At 37.0% G+C, this 23,681-nt stretch overlaps 1 protein-coding gene across 2 annotated transcripts in view; it reads right to left on the reverse strand.

Moving 5' to 3' along the window:
- Positions 1-23,681, reverse strand: part of PRKCE (protein kinase C epsilon) — a 304,751-nt gene that overhangs the window by 23,992 nt on the left and 257,078 nt on the right. For both annotated transcript variants that reach the window (XM_026695854.2, XM_026695853.2), the window contains 3 exons: positions 16,846-17,000; positions 3,499-3,637; positions 2,021-2,209 (listed from right to left, as the gene is read on the reverse strand). In XM_026695854.2, coding sequence (XP_026551639.1) covers positions 2,021-2,209; positions 3,499-3,637; positions 16,846-17,000 — 483 coding nt within the window. The remainder of the gene's footprint in view (positions 1-2,020; positions 2,210-3,498; positions 3,638-16,845; positions 17,001-23,681) is intronic.

Consider the following 23,681-nt stretch of genomic DNA (forward strand, 5'->3'; position numbering starts at 1 on the left):
AAATAAATAAAATTGAGTAGAAACCAAAAATCATTCTGCCAAAGCTACTCAAAATACTTTTAAAAATCTTAACAGGATTCCAATTTAAAGTGCCTGAAGAACAAAGCCCTCATCTAACAGTACAATGTAAGGAAACAAAGTGTTCCAAAGCTAATCCCTTGTTAATATTCGGCAGTCAAGTACATAGACGCCCCTCCATTTCCTCTGTTTTTCCTGCTCTTTGGTTAATTCATATTGCTAAAGAACAAGATGAACAGCCCAGGTTTCAAACATTAATCTAAGGCTAAAGCTCACCCCAGAGAAGTTTTCTTTCTGTTGTCGTAAGATGCTGTTTGCGTGGTGGGTGGGAAAAGCCCTCACATTATTTCTCTTCAGAGTAAGAAATGCGGTAACAATCAATATGTGTTTAAATGACTTTATGGATGAGTCTTCTTCTCACTTCCATAAATGTCTACAGAGGAGACCTTCCCCTATCAATAGATCTCCATACCATTGAGGATCCCAATTCCCCAGAGTCTTCCCTCTCCTAGAGACCTTCTATAGTTAGCAGAGGTTCAACCTTCTAAGAATTCACTATCTACATACAGAGGACAGAATGAAGTGGATGAAACCAGCATGCTCATTTCTTTCTCCTCGATGTGTCAGTGAACTTCATTGTGAAGGGCTTATTTCAAAATTTAAGTAACTAACTATGAGGGGTGATCTTAGCTATCATGCAATTAAGGAAACAAAGGCTATTTCAAATTCTATTCCACATATTCTTCACCTCCCAATAAGTTCCTCCAAGATTCTCTAGGCTGATTGTACTCTATACCATGGGCATAATTTTACTGGTATTTACTAGCGAAACCGTTGCACAAAATATCTCTATGATAATGAATGGATTGTCTGACTTTTGCTGGATTCTAAATAGGAACTTTCCTGGCTTTATGTTCAGGTAGAAACATTAGGTTTGCAGCAAGTTTTTAGATTTTCCAGTACAAATGACTACATATTCAAAACTGTTTTTTATTTTAAAAAACCAATAAAACATAACTGGATGTGGACTATCAGGATATAAATGTTCAAAGTCCAACCTCTCAGAAAACTGATGTGGTTATATTCCCATCCCTGGACTGAGTTCCCATTCCACATACAGCCTTTTTTTAGCTACAGTACTTTGGAGAGATTTGCCCACATAATTTATTTTTACTAAACAGTTCTCACTAGCTTGCTAATCTTCCACCCTTTGGCAGCGTTCTTTTCCACTGCCAAAACAACAGGCAGAGTTGTTTTGTCAGTGTAAGGAACAGCATGAGGACAATTAAATGTATATTTTATAGATGTTACAATATTTTATTTTGAGCAAAGTGCAGTGTTACCTGTTTCAGGGAATTAACTGGGAATTAACTTTAGGTTAGGAACTCATCCATTAAACGTAAATCCCTTGTAGAACCCACTCATCTTAAAATAAAGATATGAAATGTATTGAAACTATCTTCATCCTTATTTTGCCACCTTTTTCAAAAAAATTCTTCAAGATCAAGAACATTCTTTGAATGCTAATCAATAAATTCTAATTGACATTTGCCCAGAAGCAGTGGTGGTAAGAAACACAGGATCATCTGCCAGAAAAAGCAGCTGACTTTTAAGTCAGCATGATGACGGATCAGCATGTCATTTTGTTAAATATCTTTTGGATTGGGGCCCATCTGTGTGGGACTTGCATCCACAGTTGCATAATTCTGTCTTCACTTCAGCCAAACATATAATCTGAGTATTCAGCTTTATGAGGCACTCCAGTTTGCTTGTGTTTTTGGTTCTTCCTGAAACATGATTCTCTCAAGTACAGGCATGTATACAGATATACAGATACAAAGAACACAAACATTTTGTCTCTTTCCCACAAGAAGTTTAATTCATCCCAGACCCTTGTATACGGACAATGGCACTCTGAACTATACTTGAACTCCCAAGGGTGGCTGTTTCTCAAATGTTCTAGGAAAAACTAAAATTTAAAAAGAAAAATAGATAATCTTACAGATTTCAAAATGCTGACAGCTTCTTTGCTAAGCCATACTGGATATAGCACATCATCATGTAGGATAGACTCAAAGAGGTCATCTTCATTATCAGCTTCAAAGGGAGGTTGTCCAGCCATCATCTCATACATGAGAACCCCCAGGGCCCACCAGTCCACGGAAGGACCATATTCTAATTCCTGGAGGATCTGTTAGGAGAAATCAAGAAAAAGAAAGAGAGAAATCAATGGATAAAAATGCACAATGTGGACAATTCATATTGCCTGCTATTTGAAGAAAAAAGAATGCAGAGAAGAGCAACAAAGATGATTCGAGGTCTGGAAGCCAAACTATATGAAGAACGGTTGTGGGAACTAGGTATGCCTGGTCTAGTGAAGAGAAGAACCAGGGGTGACATGATAGTTGTCTTCCAATACTTGAGGGGCTGTCATAGAGAAGGGGGGGGGGTCAATCTATTCTCCAAAACACCTGGCGGCAGGTTAAGAAATAACAGGTGGAAGATATTAAAGGGAGATCTTACTTAGAATTAAGAAATTTCCTGACAATCAGAACAACTAATCAATGGAACCGCTTGCAATGGTTGTGGGTAGAAGTTGTGGGTGTTCCATCACTGGAGGTGATAGAAGAAAAGATTGAACAACCATTTTCTTGGAATGGTACAAGGTCCTGCTCAACTAGGGGATTGGCTAAAAGACCTCCAAGGTCCTTTCCAACCCTGTTTTTCCATGATTTTATGAAATTATTTTTTAAAGCCAGTTTTAATGAAACTCACTTGGACCTTAAATTAAAACCTGTAAATTCTTTGAAAAAGTTTCAGTGTGACACAATGTCTGCCCATTGTTTATCAGTGAGAATGTTATTCTACCCATCCAGTATACTCATAATACACTAAAACTAGTTGTATATCAATGAAGCTACATGAAAGTAGATTTACACAAGAAAAGAAAAAGCAGTTCTTCACTTAGGAAACTGTTAACTTACAGAATTGCCAATCAGATGATATGATTAAATCTGATGATGGACATCACCTAATTCTACTCCAAATGAAGCTAGCAAGTTCATGTGAAAAAAAAGATTGAAAAGTCAGTGATCCTTATGAGTTATTCCTGTCTTTAGAGGCAGAAGTCTGCTATCAAACTCCTATCATGGTTGTAAACTTTACTGTCGTTGGCTGTAATATGAAAAAATACTAGAAGAGATAGGCCTTCATTCTGCTCCGACAGTGTTTTTCCTGTGTTTTATGTGTTTCACAAGATGGAATTGTTTTCTGAATGGTACTGGAAAATTTGTATGGGAAGTACCCATTAATCCTTTTTTTTTTTTACCAAGTTCCTATTGTGATGTACTACAGTCATCATCATATTCAATCCCAAATAGGATTACATAGAAAAAAATTCAGTTTCAGTTTTTCTTGGAGGGATAATTAAACTAGCATCATAAAATAGAGTTCTATACACTTCAATGCATACTGTTATACCTCTGGAGCTATGTAATCAGGTGTTCCACAAAAGGTAGTAGTTGTTACTCCATTCAAAATTCCTTCCTTGCACATTCCAAAGTCAGCTAGTTTGCAATGGCCTTCTGCATCCAAAAGAATGTTGTCCAGTTTCAGGTCCCTTGAATAAGAAACAATCAGGAAGCTCTTAGCAATAAATAAAAGGAGGAATTAATGTATTCACTGTGAAGAGAAACCTTTGCCATATTCTAATAGAGAGATACAAGTTTTAAATAGAGAATGTGGAGTACTCTCAAACCATATCTTACTTCATAGTATTTTAAGATCTTCCCAAAGAAAAGTGTGATTTTTTTCATCTTTTCTACAAGCAAAGTGCATTTATCACTTTTGCAGATGTCACATAAATATTTGATATGATCATCTATACCGGGGTGTCAAACTCAAACGGCTGCATCAGGGTTGTGTTTGATACATCTAATTTCATTTTAAAAATTGAGCATTTTTTTTAACACTTTGAAGTCAGAATTTTATGAGCTAAAAGCTTCATGAAATCTGCTCAAAAGGAACACCCAGATATTCTATTAATTGCAAAAAATATAGCACATCTTTATCAAATTGTGCATTTCAAGGAGACCCTAAGAAAACAGATGCTAACACAGTTTTTACATGGTATAAAGGTAAATAGATTTCTGTAAATTTGAATGTAAACTTTCTATTTATTTACAGTTCTTTACATAATTTAAATAAAATCATGAATATGACAGATACCAAATTATGAATAACCTTTCAGTATGTTGTAAAACTTCTAAACATTTCCTGTAGCACAATAAGAATTTTTCTATCCTAAGAACAAGTCAAAGAAACAATGATTGCTTGGGGGAAGAATTTTGGATATGGAATTGATCTAGAGAAATGGCAAAAATTGTGGTCTCAAATTATAAAATGACAATGTCAACAGCATATAAAGAAAATTTGTATAAGATGTTTTACAGGTGGCATTTCCCCCCAACAAGAATAGCAAGAATGTTCAAGAACAAATCTGAAAAATGTTGGAAATGTCATCAGGTACCTGGCTCATATTACCATATGTGGTGGACTTGTGCGGATGCCAAAAAATATTGGACTAAAATCCACACATGGGTAGAAAAAATGACAAAAAAGCATATAGACTTGAAACCAGAGATATTTTTATTGGGAATTTTACCTGAAATATATAGTAAAGAATTGAAATATTTGATTGTAAATGTATTAACAGTGGCTAGGATTGTATTTGCTAAAAACTGGAAAAATGAGAAGGAGGAAGCTATTAAGAAAATATTGGAATGTGCTGAAATGAGTAGATTGACATTTGAAATCAGAGAACAAGAAGATAAACAATTTTATAAAATCTGGGATCTATTCTATCAATGGTTAGACAATAAAACATGGTAATGAAATATGCAGATTTTTAGAACATAATGAATATATAAAGATGTATTTTATTATATCTACAAAATGATTATGGGATAGATTTGAGATGATAATATGAACTGTCATAAAACAAATTAAGTAAAATATGGATTACCTTGTAAAACATGAATGAATAATAGTATAGTCAAATGATTGATTAACAATGATATTAATGTATTTAGGAATATTTGATTGACAATATGAGAACATATACAATGTAATTGTAATTGAAGATTACGAAGTGGAAGCACAAAACAATTTGTAAACCAATCGACACACTGTATGCACATATATGGAAGATGGTTTGATGTTTTTATGTTGTGTTTATGTTTGTTTTAAAAACAATAAAACTTTTTAAAAAAAGAATTTTTCTATCCTTGCTTATCATTGTCCCCTTCCCCAAACCTTCCTTGCAGAATTCTTCTAGCTCAGAAATATTCTTAGATCTCTTTGCATCCACTGCATATTTGAGGTCTCAGTGACATTCAAATCTAGGGCTGTGAAGGCCATTCCAAAACATTTTTTTTCTTTTCCTACAACTATTTTAAGGTTGAAATAGTTTTCAATTTTAATTTCTTCACTGGATTAGGACATTAACTTCAAGGATAAACTGATATTCTTTCCTTCCCTTCACACAATATTTTCTCTGCCACTGGCTGCCAGGAAGCCCCAAAATACAACAGAACCATCGTCATGCTTCACGATTAGCAAGGTACTCTTTTTTTTAAATTTCACCTTTTCTCTCTGAATGTCATCTTGTGTAGTTGTGATCAAACAGTTCAAATTTTGTTTCATCTGTCAAAAACACCTTGTCCAAAATGTTTCAATTTTATCACATTTCATTGGTATATTATTTCCCTGAATGTGGTGCTGTATATTGTTGACAAATACCAGTCTTTAAACCTGTATCCACAAAAGCACATAAAGCTGGTAGCTTAGAAAAAAGTAAAAACTTTTTCAAACATTTGGAACTCAAAAGAGACAGGCTTAAATAAGCAACAGAAAATTCTGTTCACTGAACAATTTCAAATGATAACAAACAATAGTTTATCATTTGCTTGAAGTGGTTGGGGTAACTTCTATGTAGGTGCCATAATGTTTTTATTTCTTCTTTCTGTCTTTTATAGAATATATTATTTGATATGCTTTTGGTAGTCTATTTCTCCATTGAAACTTTAGTGGGTTTAAATAAGGATAAGATGAATTTATCCAATGATAACTTTATCTTTAAAAGGCATTTTGCCATTTTATTAGCTAAAAAGGTATCTGACTATAAGCTGTCTTGCTGTAATTACAAAGCAAATAAAATAAAAGAAACGAGTAGAGGCAGTGAGGTGTAAGTTAATTTTCTTCTGTGCCAGAAAATCAAAAAACCCATAATCCTTTGCAGTGAAACAGCTTATCTTTTATTTAAAAAATGACACACACTATGGAATAATGGTATGAGATTTTTAAACTACAGTCTGATCAAGTTCGAAGATTGAATGCTTAAAAAGGAAGATTAGACAGGTCTTCAGAGACTATATTTATTTATAGACATTATTGCTGAGTTTACATCCAACCCAGTTGTAAAATTTAATTCAACTTATCAGACATACCACAGCTGGTTCAGTGCTTATTCAGGTATTCTCAGATAAATGTCAATTGAATGTATCTTGTAAATAAAATAAATACAAGTGATGAAAAAACAACAACAACCATACGGACTAACTGGGTTTCATGAGCAAATTTATCTCAGGTCATATTTTCTAGTTAGTCACTCTTTAAGACATGCGTCTTCAAACTTGACAGCTTTAAGACTTGTGGACTTCAACTCCCAGAATTCCTCCCCCAGTCATGTTAGCTCAGGAATTCTGGAAGTTGAAGTCCACAAGTCTTAATCTTGCCAAGTTTGAAGACTCTTGCTCTAGGAGGATATCAAAGGTCACTGTGGCTGGAGATGACAGCAATTGAAACCCACCACATTTCAAAAACATCAAGTTAGTGGAGGTGGCCTTACATAAACTAGAGTGTCCAGGAATTTTGAACTAGGCTGATTTTATCTAAACTTTTAATGAAAAAATACTGAAAACAGACCATACAAACTTTCCCAAGTTTCATACTGATATTCTGTTACATGGAAGCATACTAGCACCTTGTGGGATACTATATAGAAGTGGCCAATGTGTCAAATAGAATCTATTCAACATGACCTTCTAAAACTGCCTTTGGGGAAATGCAGCAAAATATTATTCATTTTCTTTTCAGAAGGCTGAACTAGTAGAATATGATTGGTTAAGCACTAAGAAATCCAGCCAAACTAACAGAATTACATTCTCCTTGTCTAGTTCCCACCACAGATCCATCTAGGTGACTAAAGCTGTCTCCTTCATATAATTGGATGCAAATCAAGACTGAAATGAATGGGGATTCATCTTGATTAATGATCAGTTATCAAGATAAACTCCTAACACTCTTAAGAGGCTCCTTGATAAAGACCTCATCAGGGTTCTTCAGAAGAAAGGTAAAGAAATTAGACAGAAATAGACAGACAGGCAGACAGAGAAATAAATATATAAGAAAGTAAATCACTTTGAAGTTAAGGGAGAATCTTGACTAAAACACAAACTGCATTGGATGGATCTTGACTTTGAAAATACCCTTTACTTCATATGGAGATGTGAAAGCATTCTAGATTTCCTTTTGTCAAACGAATTTAACTTTTGTATTGTAAAATTTTAAAACATTTCTAATAAAGAATGCCAATTCTTAAATAAGACTACATATGGATGTCAATCTGAAAATTCAAAACAGAAGGTATTTAAGATATCTTTTTTTGTGTGCATGCAATAGATACTTTTTGCCCAAGTGCTCCATTCACCTAGGAAAACAGTAAGAAACCAAAAATCTTGTTATAGTGAAACACTACAGGTAGTCCTCGACTTGCAACAGTTCATTTAGTGACCAAAGTCACAAAAAAGTTTTTCACAGTTACAACCTTTGCAACATCCCATGATCGTATGATCAAAATTCAGATGCTTGACAAGTGGTTCATACTTATGACCATTGCAGTGTTCCAGGGTGATGCGATCACGTTTTTACAACCTTCCAACAAGCCAAGTCAATGGGGTAGCCCGATTCATTTAACAACTGGGTTACTAATTGATCAACTGCAGTGATTCACTTAACAACTGTGGGAAGAAAGGTTGTAAAATGGGGATATAACTCACTTAACAAATGTCTCACCACCACCAATGGTGGGCTCAGTTCTGGTCGAAAATCAAGGATTACCCTAATTACGTTATTATTGTTTCCTTTTCTTTGGTCCAGTGTGCATGTTGGTAAAAACCCAAAACTCACAAAGTAGTGATGGATTAAGTTACCAAAATTATTTTGTTCCCACCATACTATCCCAGGCTAAAAAAGGGGAAAAAAAACTCTCTCAGCTGTGCTCTCCAGAGTATCCTCAAAAGGAAGAAACAGTTAGTTCAATAGTATTTCCTCCCCCAACAAATTTTTGCTATTGAAGGAGAGACTTAAAGAGATTTTTGCAATGAAAAGTCTTTCCATGGGTAAATAGAACTGACTGTTATGTAAGAACGGTTATTTATATTATTTATAGAACAACGTATCAAATATGTTGTACCATAATGAACTGTTGACATAAGTACTACTGGGATGAAGCTTTTAATATCCAGTAGTAAAGTTCAGGCTCCTTTGCTTTGTCTATGTGCATACTTTAAAAAAAATGAAATCTGTGTTTTCCAAGGCACGCTATACTAAATGAGTTTTTAGCATTACCCATAAGACTGCTTGTTTTTCTATCTAATAGATCTCTACTTTATAAAAATGTTTTTCATACAGAAGTATTTGGGGGGAAATGATTGAATGAGTGTGTCACTCAGACAGAACTGCATCAATTCCTTCTGATAAATTCTTTGCTTGATTTTTTACATGGGAATGGTTGTAAGTCAAGGACTACCTATATTATTGAATTTCACAAGAATCTTTTCCCTTAAAACAACTGTAGGGAGCACCAATTTTCTCTGGAATACTACTGTTAATACACATGGTTTTCATATCCACTCCTGTTTCTCAAGCTAAAACCATCATGGTCCATGAGAGAGGGCAAATATCATAAATTTAAATGAAATCATAATCATCATTCCTGAAATTTTTTTGTAATTCTTTCATGTGATTATCTTTCATCTGGAGCTCATAGCATTTATGTGTGTGATTGTTGGTAGGATGAGAGGATGAAGGAAGCTCTTCTGTAGCAGAACTATATTCTAGACATTTGTTGACTTCAGTAAATTCTGGTTAGAGGATGGATAGATCCCCAAATTATAAATTAATTTTCAAGATGTGGTGAGGAAAAGCTTGACACAGTATTTTAAAAATTAAATCACTGTGAATATATTCTGTAAAGAGCACAAGTAAAGTGCCCGAGGTGTTTGCCATTCTTAACTTACCTTCCAAACTAAGTTGAACATATTTTAAATGGCTTTTGCCTCCTTATAATGATATAAAAGGGGATGGGTTCAATCAAATAGAACACTGATTTAAAAATAGCAATATTATATGGTTGGTTGAAAACCCTAGGGCAAAAAGGTAACAATCTACCCTTGCCTTGTTCATATCCAGCTAAATATTTATGCAACGCTCACAACAAATAAGTCTTCTCAGTCATACAGAGGATTGGAAAGTATATTTGTGGACAGCATAGTCATCAACTACAGTATAAGTACAGCTCTCTCCTTCCATACAATTTTATCACTTGACTCCTGCATGGTTCTATTGCAACTGGCTCATTCTGCCTACTGGTAGGGTCTATTCTGAATAGGGTAGGTTTACACCTTAGAAATAAATGTGCTACTTTTTTGCCAATCCCATCTACGCCTGCTGGCAAATAAGTTTTCTAAAAGGCATATGAAAATGGAAGGTAAGTCAAGTTCTTAGCAGTTTCAAAGCTGGCAGTCATGTAAATTTAACTGCTACCCTTCCATCCTTTATTTTTCAACCAAAACTGGCAATTGCAGATGGTACCTCTCAGAGAACAGATTTGGGCCAGGGACTGTCAGTTATAGTTTCTGAAGAATTAAGCCTCGAAAAAACTGCATAGCAGAGGCAATAATGTCAAGCAACTTAATATGTTATATTTGGAATATTGAAAGCAGTTGTACATTTCTGTGATGTTAGGGGGCTTGAAAAAATATATATAAACTATTTGATAAAGCCCGGCAGGTAAAAATTGTTCTGTCAAATCATTATTTATAATGATTTTTTTCAAAAAACAAACAAACAAACACAGGCTGAGCTAATAGTCTTGGCAAAGCTCAGGAGATAAGACACACACACAAATAAGATGCAGAAAAAGTATTGCTTAAGCATATAGCTACTTAAAATAATTTGAATTATTGGGCTCTGAGCTTTGCACAATATAACACCATACAATTTTAGAGAAGGTGATTATTGTTCCCATGTGAAGAATGGTTACGGAAATCCTAATGATGGGACAAAAGAAGAGACCTAAAAATGTTCATTGCTTCTCCAGTTTCTTTTGGGTGAAATAAGATTGCTATCAGGGATGTCACTTCAGATATTATCTCAGGCATAAAGTGTGGTTGTTGTGAACAGCAATTATACAGTAAATGATAGAAACAGATTTTCTGAGAACCCAGAACCTAAACAGCTGGATTCAAAATTTGTGGCAATATAAGGCCACTTCCCATTGTGTCCTTAATACTCGACATATGATTCATGGGTTTGTGACTGAATGAAACCCCCTTTATATAATATCATCACTAAAAGCAAGTGAAGGCTTAAAACTTCCTTTAATCACAAGCTCTTTGGTGACATCTTGGTCAGTTTGAAGTGAAGATAAAATGAAAGACAATTTGTGCACTAATCCACAAACAGCCTAGCATTTAGGAGGGAAATTATTTTATCTATAAATATATCTAACCCACCTTGTAATGTTAACAGTATGGTTTATTCTAACAGAATAGCTCATTCTACAGTATAACATTAACATTACATAGATACTGTTTAGGGTGACTCAGTTTTCTAATGGTCAGGGAGGGCCAGCATAATGCTACTATTTTGGCTTTCTGATAGATAAAGTCACTTAGATCCGCTCTGTCTTGGATTCTAACTGGGCAGTCCATCTAATGCACTTAGGGCCTGGCCTTGTTATATGATCTAAATTTGATCTGATGACTACTAATAAAATGGCTGAGATTCTCTCTGCTCTCAGTTTGGCCATCTGTTCATTGGACCTGGCCACCTCCTGATTACAAAAGCAGTCAGGGAGTTGCTATGGTTGGATCAATACTGTGGTGTTGGCCTCTTTGAGAGACGGTATCTTCTCCCTTGAAAGAGACAGTACTACAGTGTCTCTTGGACTCTTGGATTCTTAATTCACTATAATTAGGGGTGGGATTCTACAGGTTCACATCTATTTGCTAGAACTGGTTGTTAACATTCTAAGCAGTTGGGAGAACTGGTTGTTAGAAGAAATTACTGGCCTAATCCTGTAAGGAAGGCAGGAAGGAAACATTCTGGTGTTGCTTACAGAAACTGCCTCTCCGTTAACTCTTATTGCATTCTTGGCAGGAATAGACTTCAGTCTCAGGAACTTCGCTGAAGTTTTTTTTCCCCTTCTTTGCTGGTACTTTGCTTATGTGGAGTGACCATTCAAAGTTACAATGGCACTGAAAAAAGTGACTTATGACCGTTTTTCACCCTTACGACTGTTGCAGCATCCCCACAGTCATGAGAGGCCAGCCAAGGAGAAGCGTGCCTCGATGTGAGTGATGTTGAGTTGGCCACGCCCAATCAGTCACATGGCCACCAAGCCACGCCCACCAACTAAGCCACACTCACCAACTAAGCCACACCCACATAACTGGTTGTTAAAAAATTTGAATCCCACCCCTGACTATAATCACATCTCCAACCTTCCCATTTTAGGGAAAGCTGTGAAGACAAGAGCTATCTGTAGTTGGTGGGAAGCAGTGGATTATCTAGATCCCTTAAGAATACTTAGGTTGCCTTCACTCTTGTCAGGAAAAGGCACTTTAATTTTTTGCAGGAAAAAACCCAGTCTCTATTGTCATTCCTTTTGGATCCTTGTGAAGAAAAAAAAACAGTTTTAGACCACACTTGTGCTGCTGCCTGAATTATTAGTGGAGTTTTGTTTTGGTTTCTTGAGGAAGATAAAAAATGTAAAACCCTCTTCTCTATCACAGCGATAATGAGTACATTTATTCCAAAGGGAAGATCTTGCAACTAGTTCTCTATTCATCTAATCACTACTAATAGGTTACCAATAATGTGTCTGGATTTTAAGCCATACAAGTGTTTAACTGTACAAGATTAAAATTTCCCCAAAGTATCTGGATAAAATGGGCATAGCACAGTAAATATTTAAGTTCCTGATTATAAAAAATATCAGTGTAGAAATACTATTTTAGCTCAAAAATTTAAAGGGCAACTACTAGATATAGTGGAGAATTGCAATTGCTCTTTCTTTTTCTCTTGAAACCAAAGTACTCCACAAGCCATCTTCATTATTCTCCAGAGAAGCATTAAAGGGAAGTTCTGTGTACATAGAAAAAAATAAGACATATGTGCTTCTGTCCCTTTCTGTATATAAAAGCATATATTTTTGAGCTCAGCCAGGGAATGCAGGCTCATTTTTAGTTTCTTGTTAAGTAAATATAACAACCAAATAAACTAAAATAATTGATGTTTAAACAGAAGATAAATACTGCTTCCCAACTTCCTCTTTGTAGACTTAGTGTTATCAGGCAGAAAGCACTGGTCCCCTTCCTACAAATTCTACAGGAAAACGACTGCCCTCTCAGGAATGTAAACTTGGCATGCTTCTTGGTTGCCTTCTTTGGTTTCTCTTTTTCCCTTTTAACAAAAGGCCCACCCTATTCTTCCCATGTTAATGTCAAGGTTCTGTTTATGTGATGATCTGTTTACATGATGCAGATGAATATTAAGGAAGGGAGAGCTCTGACAATGGCACAAATGCCATCTCTAGTAGCCTTTCCAGTTGGAGGAACAAGGGGAAGATAATTTGGAATGGGTCACATTTTAGGAACTCAGAAAACTCTTCTTCAAATGTCATCCCAGCCAGAAACTCACTGGGTTAATTCAGATGGAGTTGCCAAGCCTTGTCTTGTTGACTGTGACCTCCAGGCACGAATGCTTCAATTTATTTTCTTTCTTATGTTGAAGAACTACAATTGGCATTAATATATGAGAGGCTCTACATTCATGAAAAATCCTCAAGGTTTATGTTTTCTTGTTTACCCATCCCCAAGAACTGGGCTATGGTGACTGCAACTTGAAAAGTAGTTGCCATTTGTATATCATCTGCACATCCATAACTGTCTGGTTTGGTTCTGCAACCCAACAGGTCAGACACAGACTTCAGAGGATAATTAGGTCTGCAGAAAAAACAATTACTACCCACCTGCCTTCAATCGAGGGCCTGTATACTGCACGAGTCAAAAAGAGGGCTGTGAAAATATTTACAGACCCCTCACATCCTGGATGTGAACTGTTTCAACTCCTTCCCTCAAAACGACGCTATAGAGCACTGCACACCAGAACAAATAGACACAAGAACAGTTTTCCCCCGAACGCCATCACTTTGCTAAACAAATAATTCCCTCAACACTGTCCAACTATTACAAAGTCCGCACTACTATTACTGTTAATCTTCTCATCACTCCTTATCACCCATCCCCTCCCACTTGTGATTGTAGGACTGTAACTTTGTCGCTTGTATCCTTACGATTTATACTGACTGTGTCGTAGTATGATTTGATTGATGATTGTACCTTATGACTATCATTAAGTGTTGTACGTTATGATTCTTGATTCTTAACAAATGTATCTTTTCTTTTATGTATACTTAGAATATTTACACCAAGACAAATTCCTTGTGTGTCCAATCACACTTGGCCAATAAAGTATTCTATTTTATTCTATTCTATATCCTACAATATGCCAAGGGCCACTTCATCCACATTAAACATTTTTGTGTGTGTCAGATATATTTCAGGGATAACAGTAATGCAAAATTTTTTGGGGAGAAAGGGCCAGAGTTGCTGTAGCTATGTTATTTCAAAACAAAAAGAACATCATATCTTCTGATGTGCTTGGAATTCAAGGAAATGAAAAAAACAATGATTTCCTTCTTTGCTATTTGTTATGGGCCCTTCTCACAGTCATCCCTCTCCTGTTTGAACTATTGTCATGCATTCTACATTAGGCTGCCCTTGAAGAGTTTAATTGGCTCATAATACACATGGTTTTGTGTCATCTCTTTTGCATGAATTGCACTTGTTGCTGATTTGTTTCCAGGTGTTGACTATCATCTTTAAAGTGCTACATGACTTGAGGGCAGGTTACTTGATGGGCCACCTCTCCCCAATTATATCTACTGGTAAATCTTCACTTTAATGGACAACCTTCAGCTTAAACAGATATTCTTCCTTTTGTCCATTAAAAGTCCATTAAAATCAGAGGCTTACTCTATTGTTATAAAAGGTAATACAATACTGAAGTTCTCAACTAGTCATCTTTTTTGCCAATCCCCTTGTTTTTCATCATATAAAGGAAAAGCCATGAAGACATAAGCCATTCTTGGTTTCTTTCCATTGGAGAAGAAAATGTCCATGGAAATTTCCACATTGCATGACATTGATCTTTTCTCTCAGCAGGAGAACGCAATCTTTGGCATTCCAGATGTCACTGAACTACAACTGTTAATAAGACTTAAAGACTAGCAATCTCTGCATTTACACAGGCAATTCAGAGAAGACAAACTTTGTTTGGCATCTGGCTCTCTGCTCCTTAAAACTGCTTTTAATTGTAAGAGATGGAAATGTTGACAGATAGGAGCAGATCCTATTTCTCAGCAACTTTGTTAAGAGCACTAAATCAATAGCACTAAATCAAAAATAGGTCACCGCATTGTGACATATTTAAGGCCATTTTTTAAAAAAAGATTTGACTGTAAATAATTTATTTGTGGTGAGTACATAACACAACAGATATAGGCAATAACAGCAATCCCACTTGTTCTTTACTGATTGGTTCCATGTCTCTGAGATTCCATGACTTCATCTCTGTTCTATTTATTTTCAGCTCAGCTATGTTGTATGTCATACAGCTAAAAAACTAGTTTGTGCCCTAAAATACTGTGGTTCTGCAGGCACAGCAGTTGTTTCCATTTGAGGAAATCTTAGTTTTATCTCACTTCCTAGTTCTTTGGCTACAACCATATTAGCAAATCTTTCAAAGGGAATGGTGGCTTGGCAGCATTTCATCCCTGCCTCCTCATATGATCTATTGACACTTTTTGGGGGGGTCATATGAACACCCAAGAAGTGAATGTGTATGCCTCAAATGCAGGTAGTTTATTGTAGTTCCGTTTTATATGATGTGGAGTTGAGGGGGGTTGTTGCTATAGGATTTTTGGAAATTTGAGGGAAAGTAAGTATTTTTGCTTTTTGTTCTCAGCATATCTGAGTGTGTGGTGTAAGCATAAATACATGTTGTCTTCAAATTGCTTCAGAGGGATTGGGAAAGTACCAACAGCATTGAAATCAAAATTTCCAAAGGAAGTACAGAACCAGAACATTCCTAGAAATTTTTATGTACCAGGATAAGATTTCTTTTCCTGAAAAGAAATGAGGAATGAAGGGGGGGGGGGATGAAATGTTGTTTTAACACTCTTATTAAAATCTCTCTCTTCTACTCTTTCTCTGGAATATAGTGTATATTATGTGTGACTTGTTTTGCTCATAAAATATTGTAGTAAGTTTTAAGTTGCTTATCTCCCTTTCAGAGGAATAAATGGACTGCTGTCCATGCCACTGAATACCCAATACAGTACACTGAGGTTCAGGCTGGCAAAACCTGGATAGGAAAAACAACCAATTCTTCATTCTCTCTCCCCTCCAATACATATTTCTATGTGCTTCCAAACATGTATTATTTTTCTGCTTCATTTTAGTGCTCGTTGGCAATGATATATCTGCAGCAGCCTCTCCTGTGAATAGTGCTTTGTGACTGCCCTCTTCAAGTACTTCATGAAAGAGAAGTGATCCCACAGCCAACTTCCCTTACTGCAGTTTCTTCTGTATATGCCTGCCAAATTTTATCTGAAGTCGTGAAAAACTGCCAGTTTCTTTTCTTTGTTTTTGTTTTAAAGGGAAAAGAAGGAGAGGAAGAGTGAAACGACAAGATAAAGGCCTTAATAACATAAAGAGATAGTAGGTGAAAATGTATTAAGAGGTTCCTTGTTTCTAATAATAAATATTTATCTCTAAGTGTATTCTTCATGGCATAATGAAAAGTTAGCAATTCAGATTTTGTTATTGTTCAGCCAGATGCCAATCAGGGGCTGCAGGGAACAAATTCAAGTTGTCTCCAAAGAGGTTCTTCCTGTTAGCAGCTGAGCCTTCACCCTCAACATTAAGACTTCATGTACAAAGCCTCATCAAATGATTATCCCATCTCAGACTGGAGACAATTAAGACAAACAAACCCAGGAAGTGGCAGGGAGTTCCGAAATGAAAGGAAATCCATGGCAGAAGAAGAAAACTAAAGAGATTGCCCTGATCCGCAACCAAAGTCAACGATGGGTCACAGTGTGCCAAGTTTTTAAAATAAGCGTTGCTTGTTTTATAATACAAAACTGGCACCCACAGCTGGCAAGGCCTGCAGAGACGATTCAAATGCTAACAGTCAGAATGATAAACAGTCTTCTCCCCACCTCAAAAAGAGTAAGAAAAAAAACTTCTGTGTTAGCAAGCAATGTGGTTGCTAAGAGACTCTGGACTTTAGCCAACACCAAAGAAATGAAGAGCTTTAATAATTCTTTTTTTCCCCAACCCTCTGAAAGAAAAATACCTGTAGATGACGCCATGTTGGTGTAGAAACATGAGTGCCGATGTGACTTCTGCTGCATAGAAGCGGGAGCGAGGCTCGTCAAATTTGCGTGAACGTTGAATCTGAAACATTAGGTCTCCTCCATTGACATATTCCATGACGAAAAATAGGCGGTCCTAAAATTCACAAAAAATAGAGCCATTTCATTATTTTTTTTGACCGAGTTTCACAAAGATGCTACTGTACATTCATGACACATCAGGAAATTAGATCTCTATCCAAAAATGGACGAAACAGCCAACTACAGCTATCTGAACAAGAGGAGCAAATGCTTCCAAATTAAACTATGGGTACTTCAGCTGATGCAGGATGGCTAAAAAAAATTATAGATTTGTTTTTCAAATGAATACTATTTTTTTAAAGGAAAATAAAATAGATGCATGGGGATCTTTTGCTTAAGTGTAGCATTTCCTTCCATTATGACAAACCAATTTATGTGATATTTGACTTCACCTCATTTTATTTTATTTTTCTAGTTTTTAGCATTATGAAATAATTCAAAGCCTCATTTTGATTGTGCCAATGAAATTCTTGAATAGGAAGAAAATACAAAAGAAAAGAAAAAGACTGTTCTTAGGCAATTCTGGATCAATGGGTGGCACTGAATATTATAGAGCCACAGTCTGTCATTTGACAAAGATATTTCCTTGGTTCTCTAAAACAGGGATGGGCAAGTGGTGACTTTTGTGGCTTGTGGACCACAGAACCACTAGAACTTGGCATTATGGTTGAGTTTGAGATGTATTTCCTGTGATAAATTAATCACCGCTGGTTCTGTATTAATCAGAGGTCAAAAGGAGATAATTGGAGAATTGAAAAAGGACAGAAAGGGGAAGCTGTTGGCAAAAAGAATAAACAAAGTTTAGGTAAAATCCCTATAATTTACAAAGACAAATGAGGTATATTTGATTCAAGAAATTGAGACAATGCATTCATACATTACAATTTTATGTATGTAAACATAAGAATTCATTGGAGTTGGGGAGGTATAACAAATTTGAATAAGGTAAATCTTAGGAATGGGGAGCCTGAGACCCCACAGATGTTGCTAAATCACAGTTGCAAGCAGCCCCAATCAAGCTGTCCAATGGCAGGTAACATCTAAAGGACATTGATTCCTCATTCTATGTTAAATCTAATTCTGGGGGAAAAAAAGCAATTATCTGCTATACCATGACAGAAATTTTCACCTACTAGTGCTTCTACAGCTGCAGGTTTTCACTTAATTTTAGTTCAGTTAGCTAGTTTTCACAGACATTTTCAATGCTTGTACTTTTTTGAATAATAAGATTGGGGGGTTCAAAGTATACCATTATTTTAAAAGCTTGTTTTCCTTTGATTTTTTGTAGCACCTCTCCAAGTTCTATCAAGAACCTTCAGTGTTCTGTATGGTTTCTCTCTGGTTGGTGACATGCAAATGGCTTAATATGCCTTGTTTATGCAACACAATGATAACACAAGTCAGCACTGAGCTAAAACAGAACCAATAGAGACCGGATTGCGGTAAGGATAGTGAGCTTCATGCTGGTCAGCTCAAGACCAATAAATCTGGCAAGAGCAAAGGCCTTACAGTCAGTTATGAAGGTGCTCAAGACCTCTTCAAAGTCAAAACACTGAAGAACCAGAGGGATAACTATATGGGGAAATAGTCTCAAGGTTTTAGAGCCTCAATCTTGCAGGGGTTTTTACTTCAATATGTACAACAGAATTGTTCTGTTTTTCACATGTTTTCTTTCTTTCCAGTTTTTACTGGATCAATGCTTCCAGACAATTGACTGAAGTTTTAAAAAAGAGCTGGATATCCTTTGATGGTAAAATAATTCTTGATTAGGAATATATAAAGGCTTTTGCACAGACTGAATTGGATGTGTTGCAATATCTGGGGAGATTACTGAGAAAGATGGCTGGACTAGGAAAACAAAGACCTGTCTATATTACTTTACTTTACTTTATTGTCATTGCTCCTCGTACAATGAAATAAAAAACCATCTTCAGTGCACATCATGACCATGAAAATAAACACAAATACACATCCTTCACCCTTCACACATTGAACCGAAAACCCCCCAACACCGCACCAACACTGCACTATACAGCAGAATTCAGAAGAGCTACTGCCCTGGGATAGAAGCTTTTTTTCAGCCTATTTATCCTTGTTTTTATTATTCTGTACCATCTGCCAGATGGTAATAGTTCAAAAAAAGGGTTCCCGGGATGAGATGGATCTTTGAGAATATTTTGAACTTTCTTAACGCAGTGGGAGCTATAAAGCTCTTCCAAAGAGGGGAGAGGGCAACCAATGATCTTCTGGGCAATGACATTAACCCTCTGGAGTGCTTTCCTATCTGCCACTGTGCAATTGTCAAACCATACAGAGATGCAGTATGTTAAAATGCTCTCTATGGTGCAGCAGTCACCAGCAGTTTTTCATTCAGTTGTTGTTTTCTGAGAAGTCTCAGGTAGTATAATCTCTGCTGGGCCCTTTTGACTAGTGCTGCAATGTGAGCACCCCAGGTCAGGTCCTCTTTTAGGATAATGCCCAGAAACTTAAAACTGGCCACTTGCTCTACTCGGTCTCCATTGACAAGCAAGGGCTGGATGTCTGATCTGTTCCTTCTATAGTCCACTATAAGCTCCTTGGTCTTATATTGGTGTTGAGGACCAAGTTATTGTTTCCACACCATGAAAGCAACCGGTCCACCTCATCTCGGTAGGCAGACTCATCCCCTCCAGAGATAAGTCCCACCACTGTTGTATCACCTGCAAATTTAGCAATAGTATTACTAGCGTGAGTGGGAGTCATGCACATAAAGAATATAGAGTAAGGGACTCAACACGCAACCTTGTGGTGTACCAGTGTTAAGAATAAGAGCTGAAGAGGTATGATTACCTAATCTGACCCTCTGTGAGTGGCCAGACAGGAAATCCATACTCCAAAGGCAGATTTAATTAGAAAGTCCAAGGTCTAGAAGTTTAGACACTAGTCTATGTGGAGGAATTGTGTTAAATGCAGACCTAAAATCCACAAAAAGCATCCTCACATAGCCCCCCCACTGTTCTAAATGAGTCAGAGCAGTGTGAAGAGTGACGGCTATAGCGTCCTCTGTAGATCTATTTTTTTCTGTATGCAAACTGATGTTAATCAAATGTATGTGGAAGACCAGAGATGATGTGCCAGCAGACCAATTTCTCAAAGCACTTCATGATGATAGGAGTGAGTGCCACTGGCCTGTAATCATTGAGGTTATTGATAGGGAACTTCCTTGGCAGCGGAACAATGGTGGAAGCCTTCAAACAAGATGGAATAATGAACTGGGATAAAGACCGATTGAAGATCCTGGTAAAGACTCCAGCCAACTGATCAGCACAGTCTTTAAGAACTCGGCTAGAGATACCATCAGGACCAGCAGCCTTTCTAGGGTCCACAGCCCTCAGAATGCTCCTCACCTCCTGTTCCTCCACAACGAGGTAGGTGCTACAATTGGCTGCTGATTGTATTTTATCTGTCTCTGATGTCTCCACTGCAAAGCAAGCAAAGAAATGATTCAATTCCTCTGTCAATGAAGCATCCCTTTCAGCAGGGATGAAACTGATCAGTTGATGGTTTGTAATTTGTTGAATCCCTCGCCACACCTGCCTCATGTTATTGCTATAAATATTATCCTCTATCTTTCCCTTATAATCAGTCTTGGCCTTCCAAATACCTTTCTTCAGATTAGCTCTGGCAACACTGTATCTTGCCCCATCACTGGACCTAAAGTCCTTGGTCCTGTCATGCAAGACGTGCTGGACTTCCTTGGTCATCCAGGGTTTCTGATTGGGATAGATCCTAATACGTTATCCACAGTGGCAGTATCTGTGCAATGTTTGATATAGCACAGAACAGTTGCAGTGTGCTCCTCTAGGTCAGGGTGGTAAAAGATGTCCCAATTTGTGTTCTCAAAACAATCCTGAAGTTGTTGGGAAGCATCTTCTGGTCAAGATTTCACTGTCTTTATTATAGGCAGAGCCCGTGTCCTAAGAGGGATGTACGCTGGTACTAAAAGCAGTGGCATATAGTCTGATTGTCCCAAATGTGATAATTGTATAACCTTATAGCCATGTTTGATGTTGGTATATACTTTGTCCAATATGTCTGCTCCTCTAGTAGCATACTTAACATGCTGATAGAATTTAGGGAGCACTGCGTTTAAATCAGCTTGATTAAAGTCCCCCACTATGATATGCACAGCATCAGGATACTTATTTTAGTGATTACTAACAACGTTGTACAAGAATCCCAAAGCTATGGTAGTATTGGCATCAGGTGGGACATAGACTACAGTAATCAAAACCACGCTGAATTTCCATGGAAGATATATGGATCTACATTTAAGAGTCATATACTCCAGATCCATGGAGCAGTGGCTGTCTACAGTCTTTGTATTGATACACCAGCTTTTGTTCACATAAAGGCTTAAACCTCCCGCTTTGATCTTGCCAGAATCTCTACTCCTGTCCTGCTGGTGAGCTATGTAGCCTTCCAGTTCAACAGCTGAATCTGGAATGAGTGAATGAAGCCAAGTTTCTGTGATTAGCAAAACACAGCAATTGTTGATGAATTTAGTCTTTGCAACCTGTAGCCTTAATTCATCCATTTTGTTAGTCAGAGATCTTGCATTGGTAAGAAATATACTTGGAATTGAAGGCTTGTGTGGAAACTTACTCAGCCTAAAGAAAACTCCAGCATGGCATCCTCTCCTCCTCTTCCTGTTCCTCTTTCTCCGCCTCTTCCTCCTTCCTACAGGGATAGTGATCCATGGCTCCCCCAGGGACCTAGCTGCCTCCTTTGGTATGTTATGAGAATGTATAAAATCATCCATAATAGCCTTTTCACATTTCAGTCCAATTTGTAACAAGGCTTGCCAACTATAGATGCTCCTTGCCCCACAGGGTTCAATCAAGGAAAGGATCCAAAACACATAGAATCATACACACCATACACTGAAAGAAAGAGCGGTTAGCCACAGCATCCATGTGTGCAGCCATCTTGAAAAATATACAGTTCATTTTAATTATCAAGTCCTTTTTGTAATGAGATTTCTTCTCTAAAATTTGGCTTACTCAACCCTTCCTCAGAATCCAGTACTTCTGCCCATTTTAATTTTTTCTTGTCGAAGTGTCCCTTTCCTCCATGCTCTTTTATATTCATTTTCTAGTTTCCAATGTTCTGAACAAAAGTTCACTTTTTTAATTTATCTAAAGCAAGTTGGTTCCTCCACCTGCCTGTTTTACTTTCTTGATTCCATATGCCACACATCAGATTTGAATAATGTATGACTGTCATGCTGAATGAAGTCAACTTCATGTTCAATAAGACTTTCTTCCCTTCTATCTGCTGGGGACTGCCAAAATAAAAATAACTGACAAGCTGTTAGCCCTATCACAGCCTCAGGTAGGTTTTTCTAGCAATTTATGTATATGTTTTATTGTAGTGTACCATTCCTAAAGTTGATTTCTTATAAAAAGCTAAATTCTTTTTTTTTATTTATGCTTGGAGAAAAAATTAACTCTTGCAATTGAAAAGAAAGAGATTTATGCCTTTAAAAACTTTTTAGACACATTTGCTTGCTTTACATGGAACCTATCCTCAAGAAACAAAAAAGTGTAAACTTCCCAGGACTGTTTTGGTGTATGGTTCTGTGGCATACTTAGTACAGATCTCATGAAGAGTTCATAAGGAAATGCACACATAAGTGTAAATAATACTATAATATATAAATGACTACGAAACAGACATTGTTAATTGTGCGAGCAAACAGAAACAGAAAGGACTGAATAGAAGAAGGAAATTGAATCACAACTATGTCAGCCTTCAACCAGTATGAAACGAGCTACATGAAATCAGGGGTGGGATTCTACCAGTTTGCACCTATTCGCTAGAACCAGCTGTTAACATTCTAAACAGTTCGGAGAACCAGTTGTTAGAAGAAATTACTGGCCTAATCCTGTAAGGAAGGCAGGAAGGAAACATTCTGGTATTGCTTACAGAAATTGCCTCACTGTTAACCCTTATTACATTCTTGGCAGGAATAGGCTTCCTGTCTCAGGAATGTCTCTGGAGTTTTTTCCCTCTCCTTTGCTGGTACTTTGCTTGTGTGGAGTAACCATTCAAAGTTACAATGGCACTGAAAAAAGTGACTTATGACCATTTTTCACACTTACAACTGTTGTAGCATCCCCACAGTCACGAGAGGCCAGGCAAGGAGAAGCGTGCCTCGATGTGAGTGATGCTGAGTTGGCCACGCCCAACCAGTCACATGACCACCAAGCCACACCCACCAACTAAGCCACACTCACATAACTGGTTGTTAAAAAACTTGAATCCCACCCCTGACTATAACTACATCTCCAACCTTCCCATTTTAGGGAAAGCTATGAAGACAAGAGCTATCTGTAGTTGGTGGGAAGAAGTGGATTATCTAGATCCCTTAAGAATACTTAGGTTGCCTTCACTCTTGTCAGGAAAAGGCACTTTAATTCTTTTTGGATCCTTGTGAAGAAGAAAAAAAAAACAGTTTTAGACCACACTTGTGCTGCTGCCTGAATTATTAGTGGAGTTTTGTTTTGGTTTCTTGAGGAAGATAAAAAATGTAAAACTCTCTTCTCTATCACAGCGATGATGAGTTTTTCACACTTACAACTGTTGCAGAATCCCCACAGTCATGATAGGCCAGGCGAGGAGATGCGTGCCTTGATGTGAGTGATATTGAGTTGGCCACGCCCAGCCAATTATACTACCACCAAGCCACACCCAC

The sequence above is a fragment of the Pseudonaja textilis genome, chromosome 1 (assembly GCF_049901715.1).
Source record: "Pseudonaja textilis isolate UNSWEBS1 chromosome 1, rPseTex1.2, whole genome shotgun sequence".
Taxonomy (NCBI): Eukaryota; Metazoa; Chordata; class Lepidosauria; order Squamata; family Elapidae; genus Pseudonaja; species Pseudonaja textilis.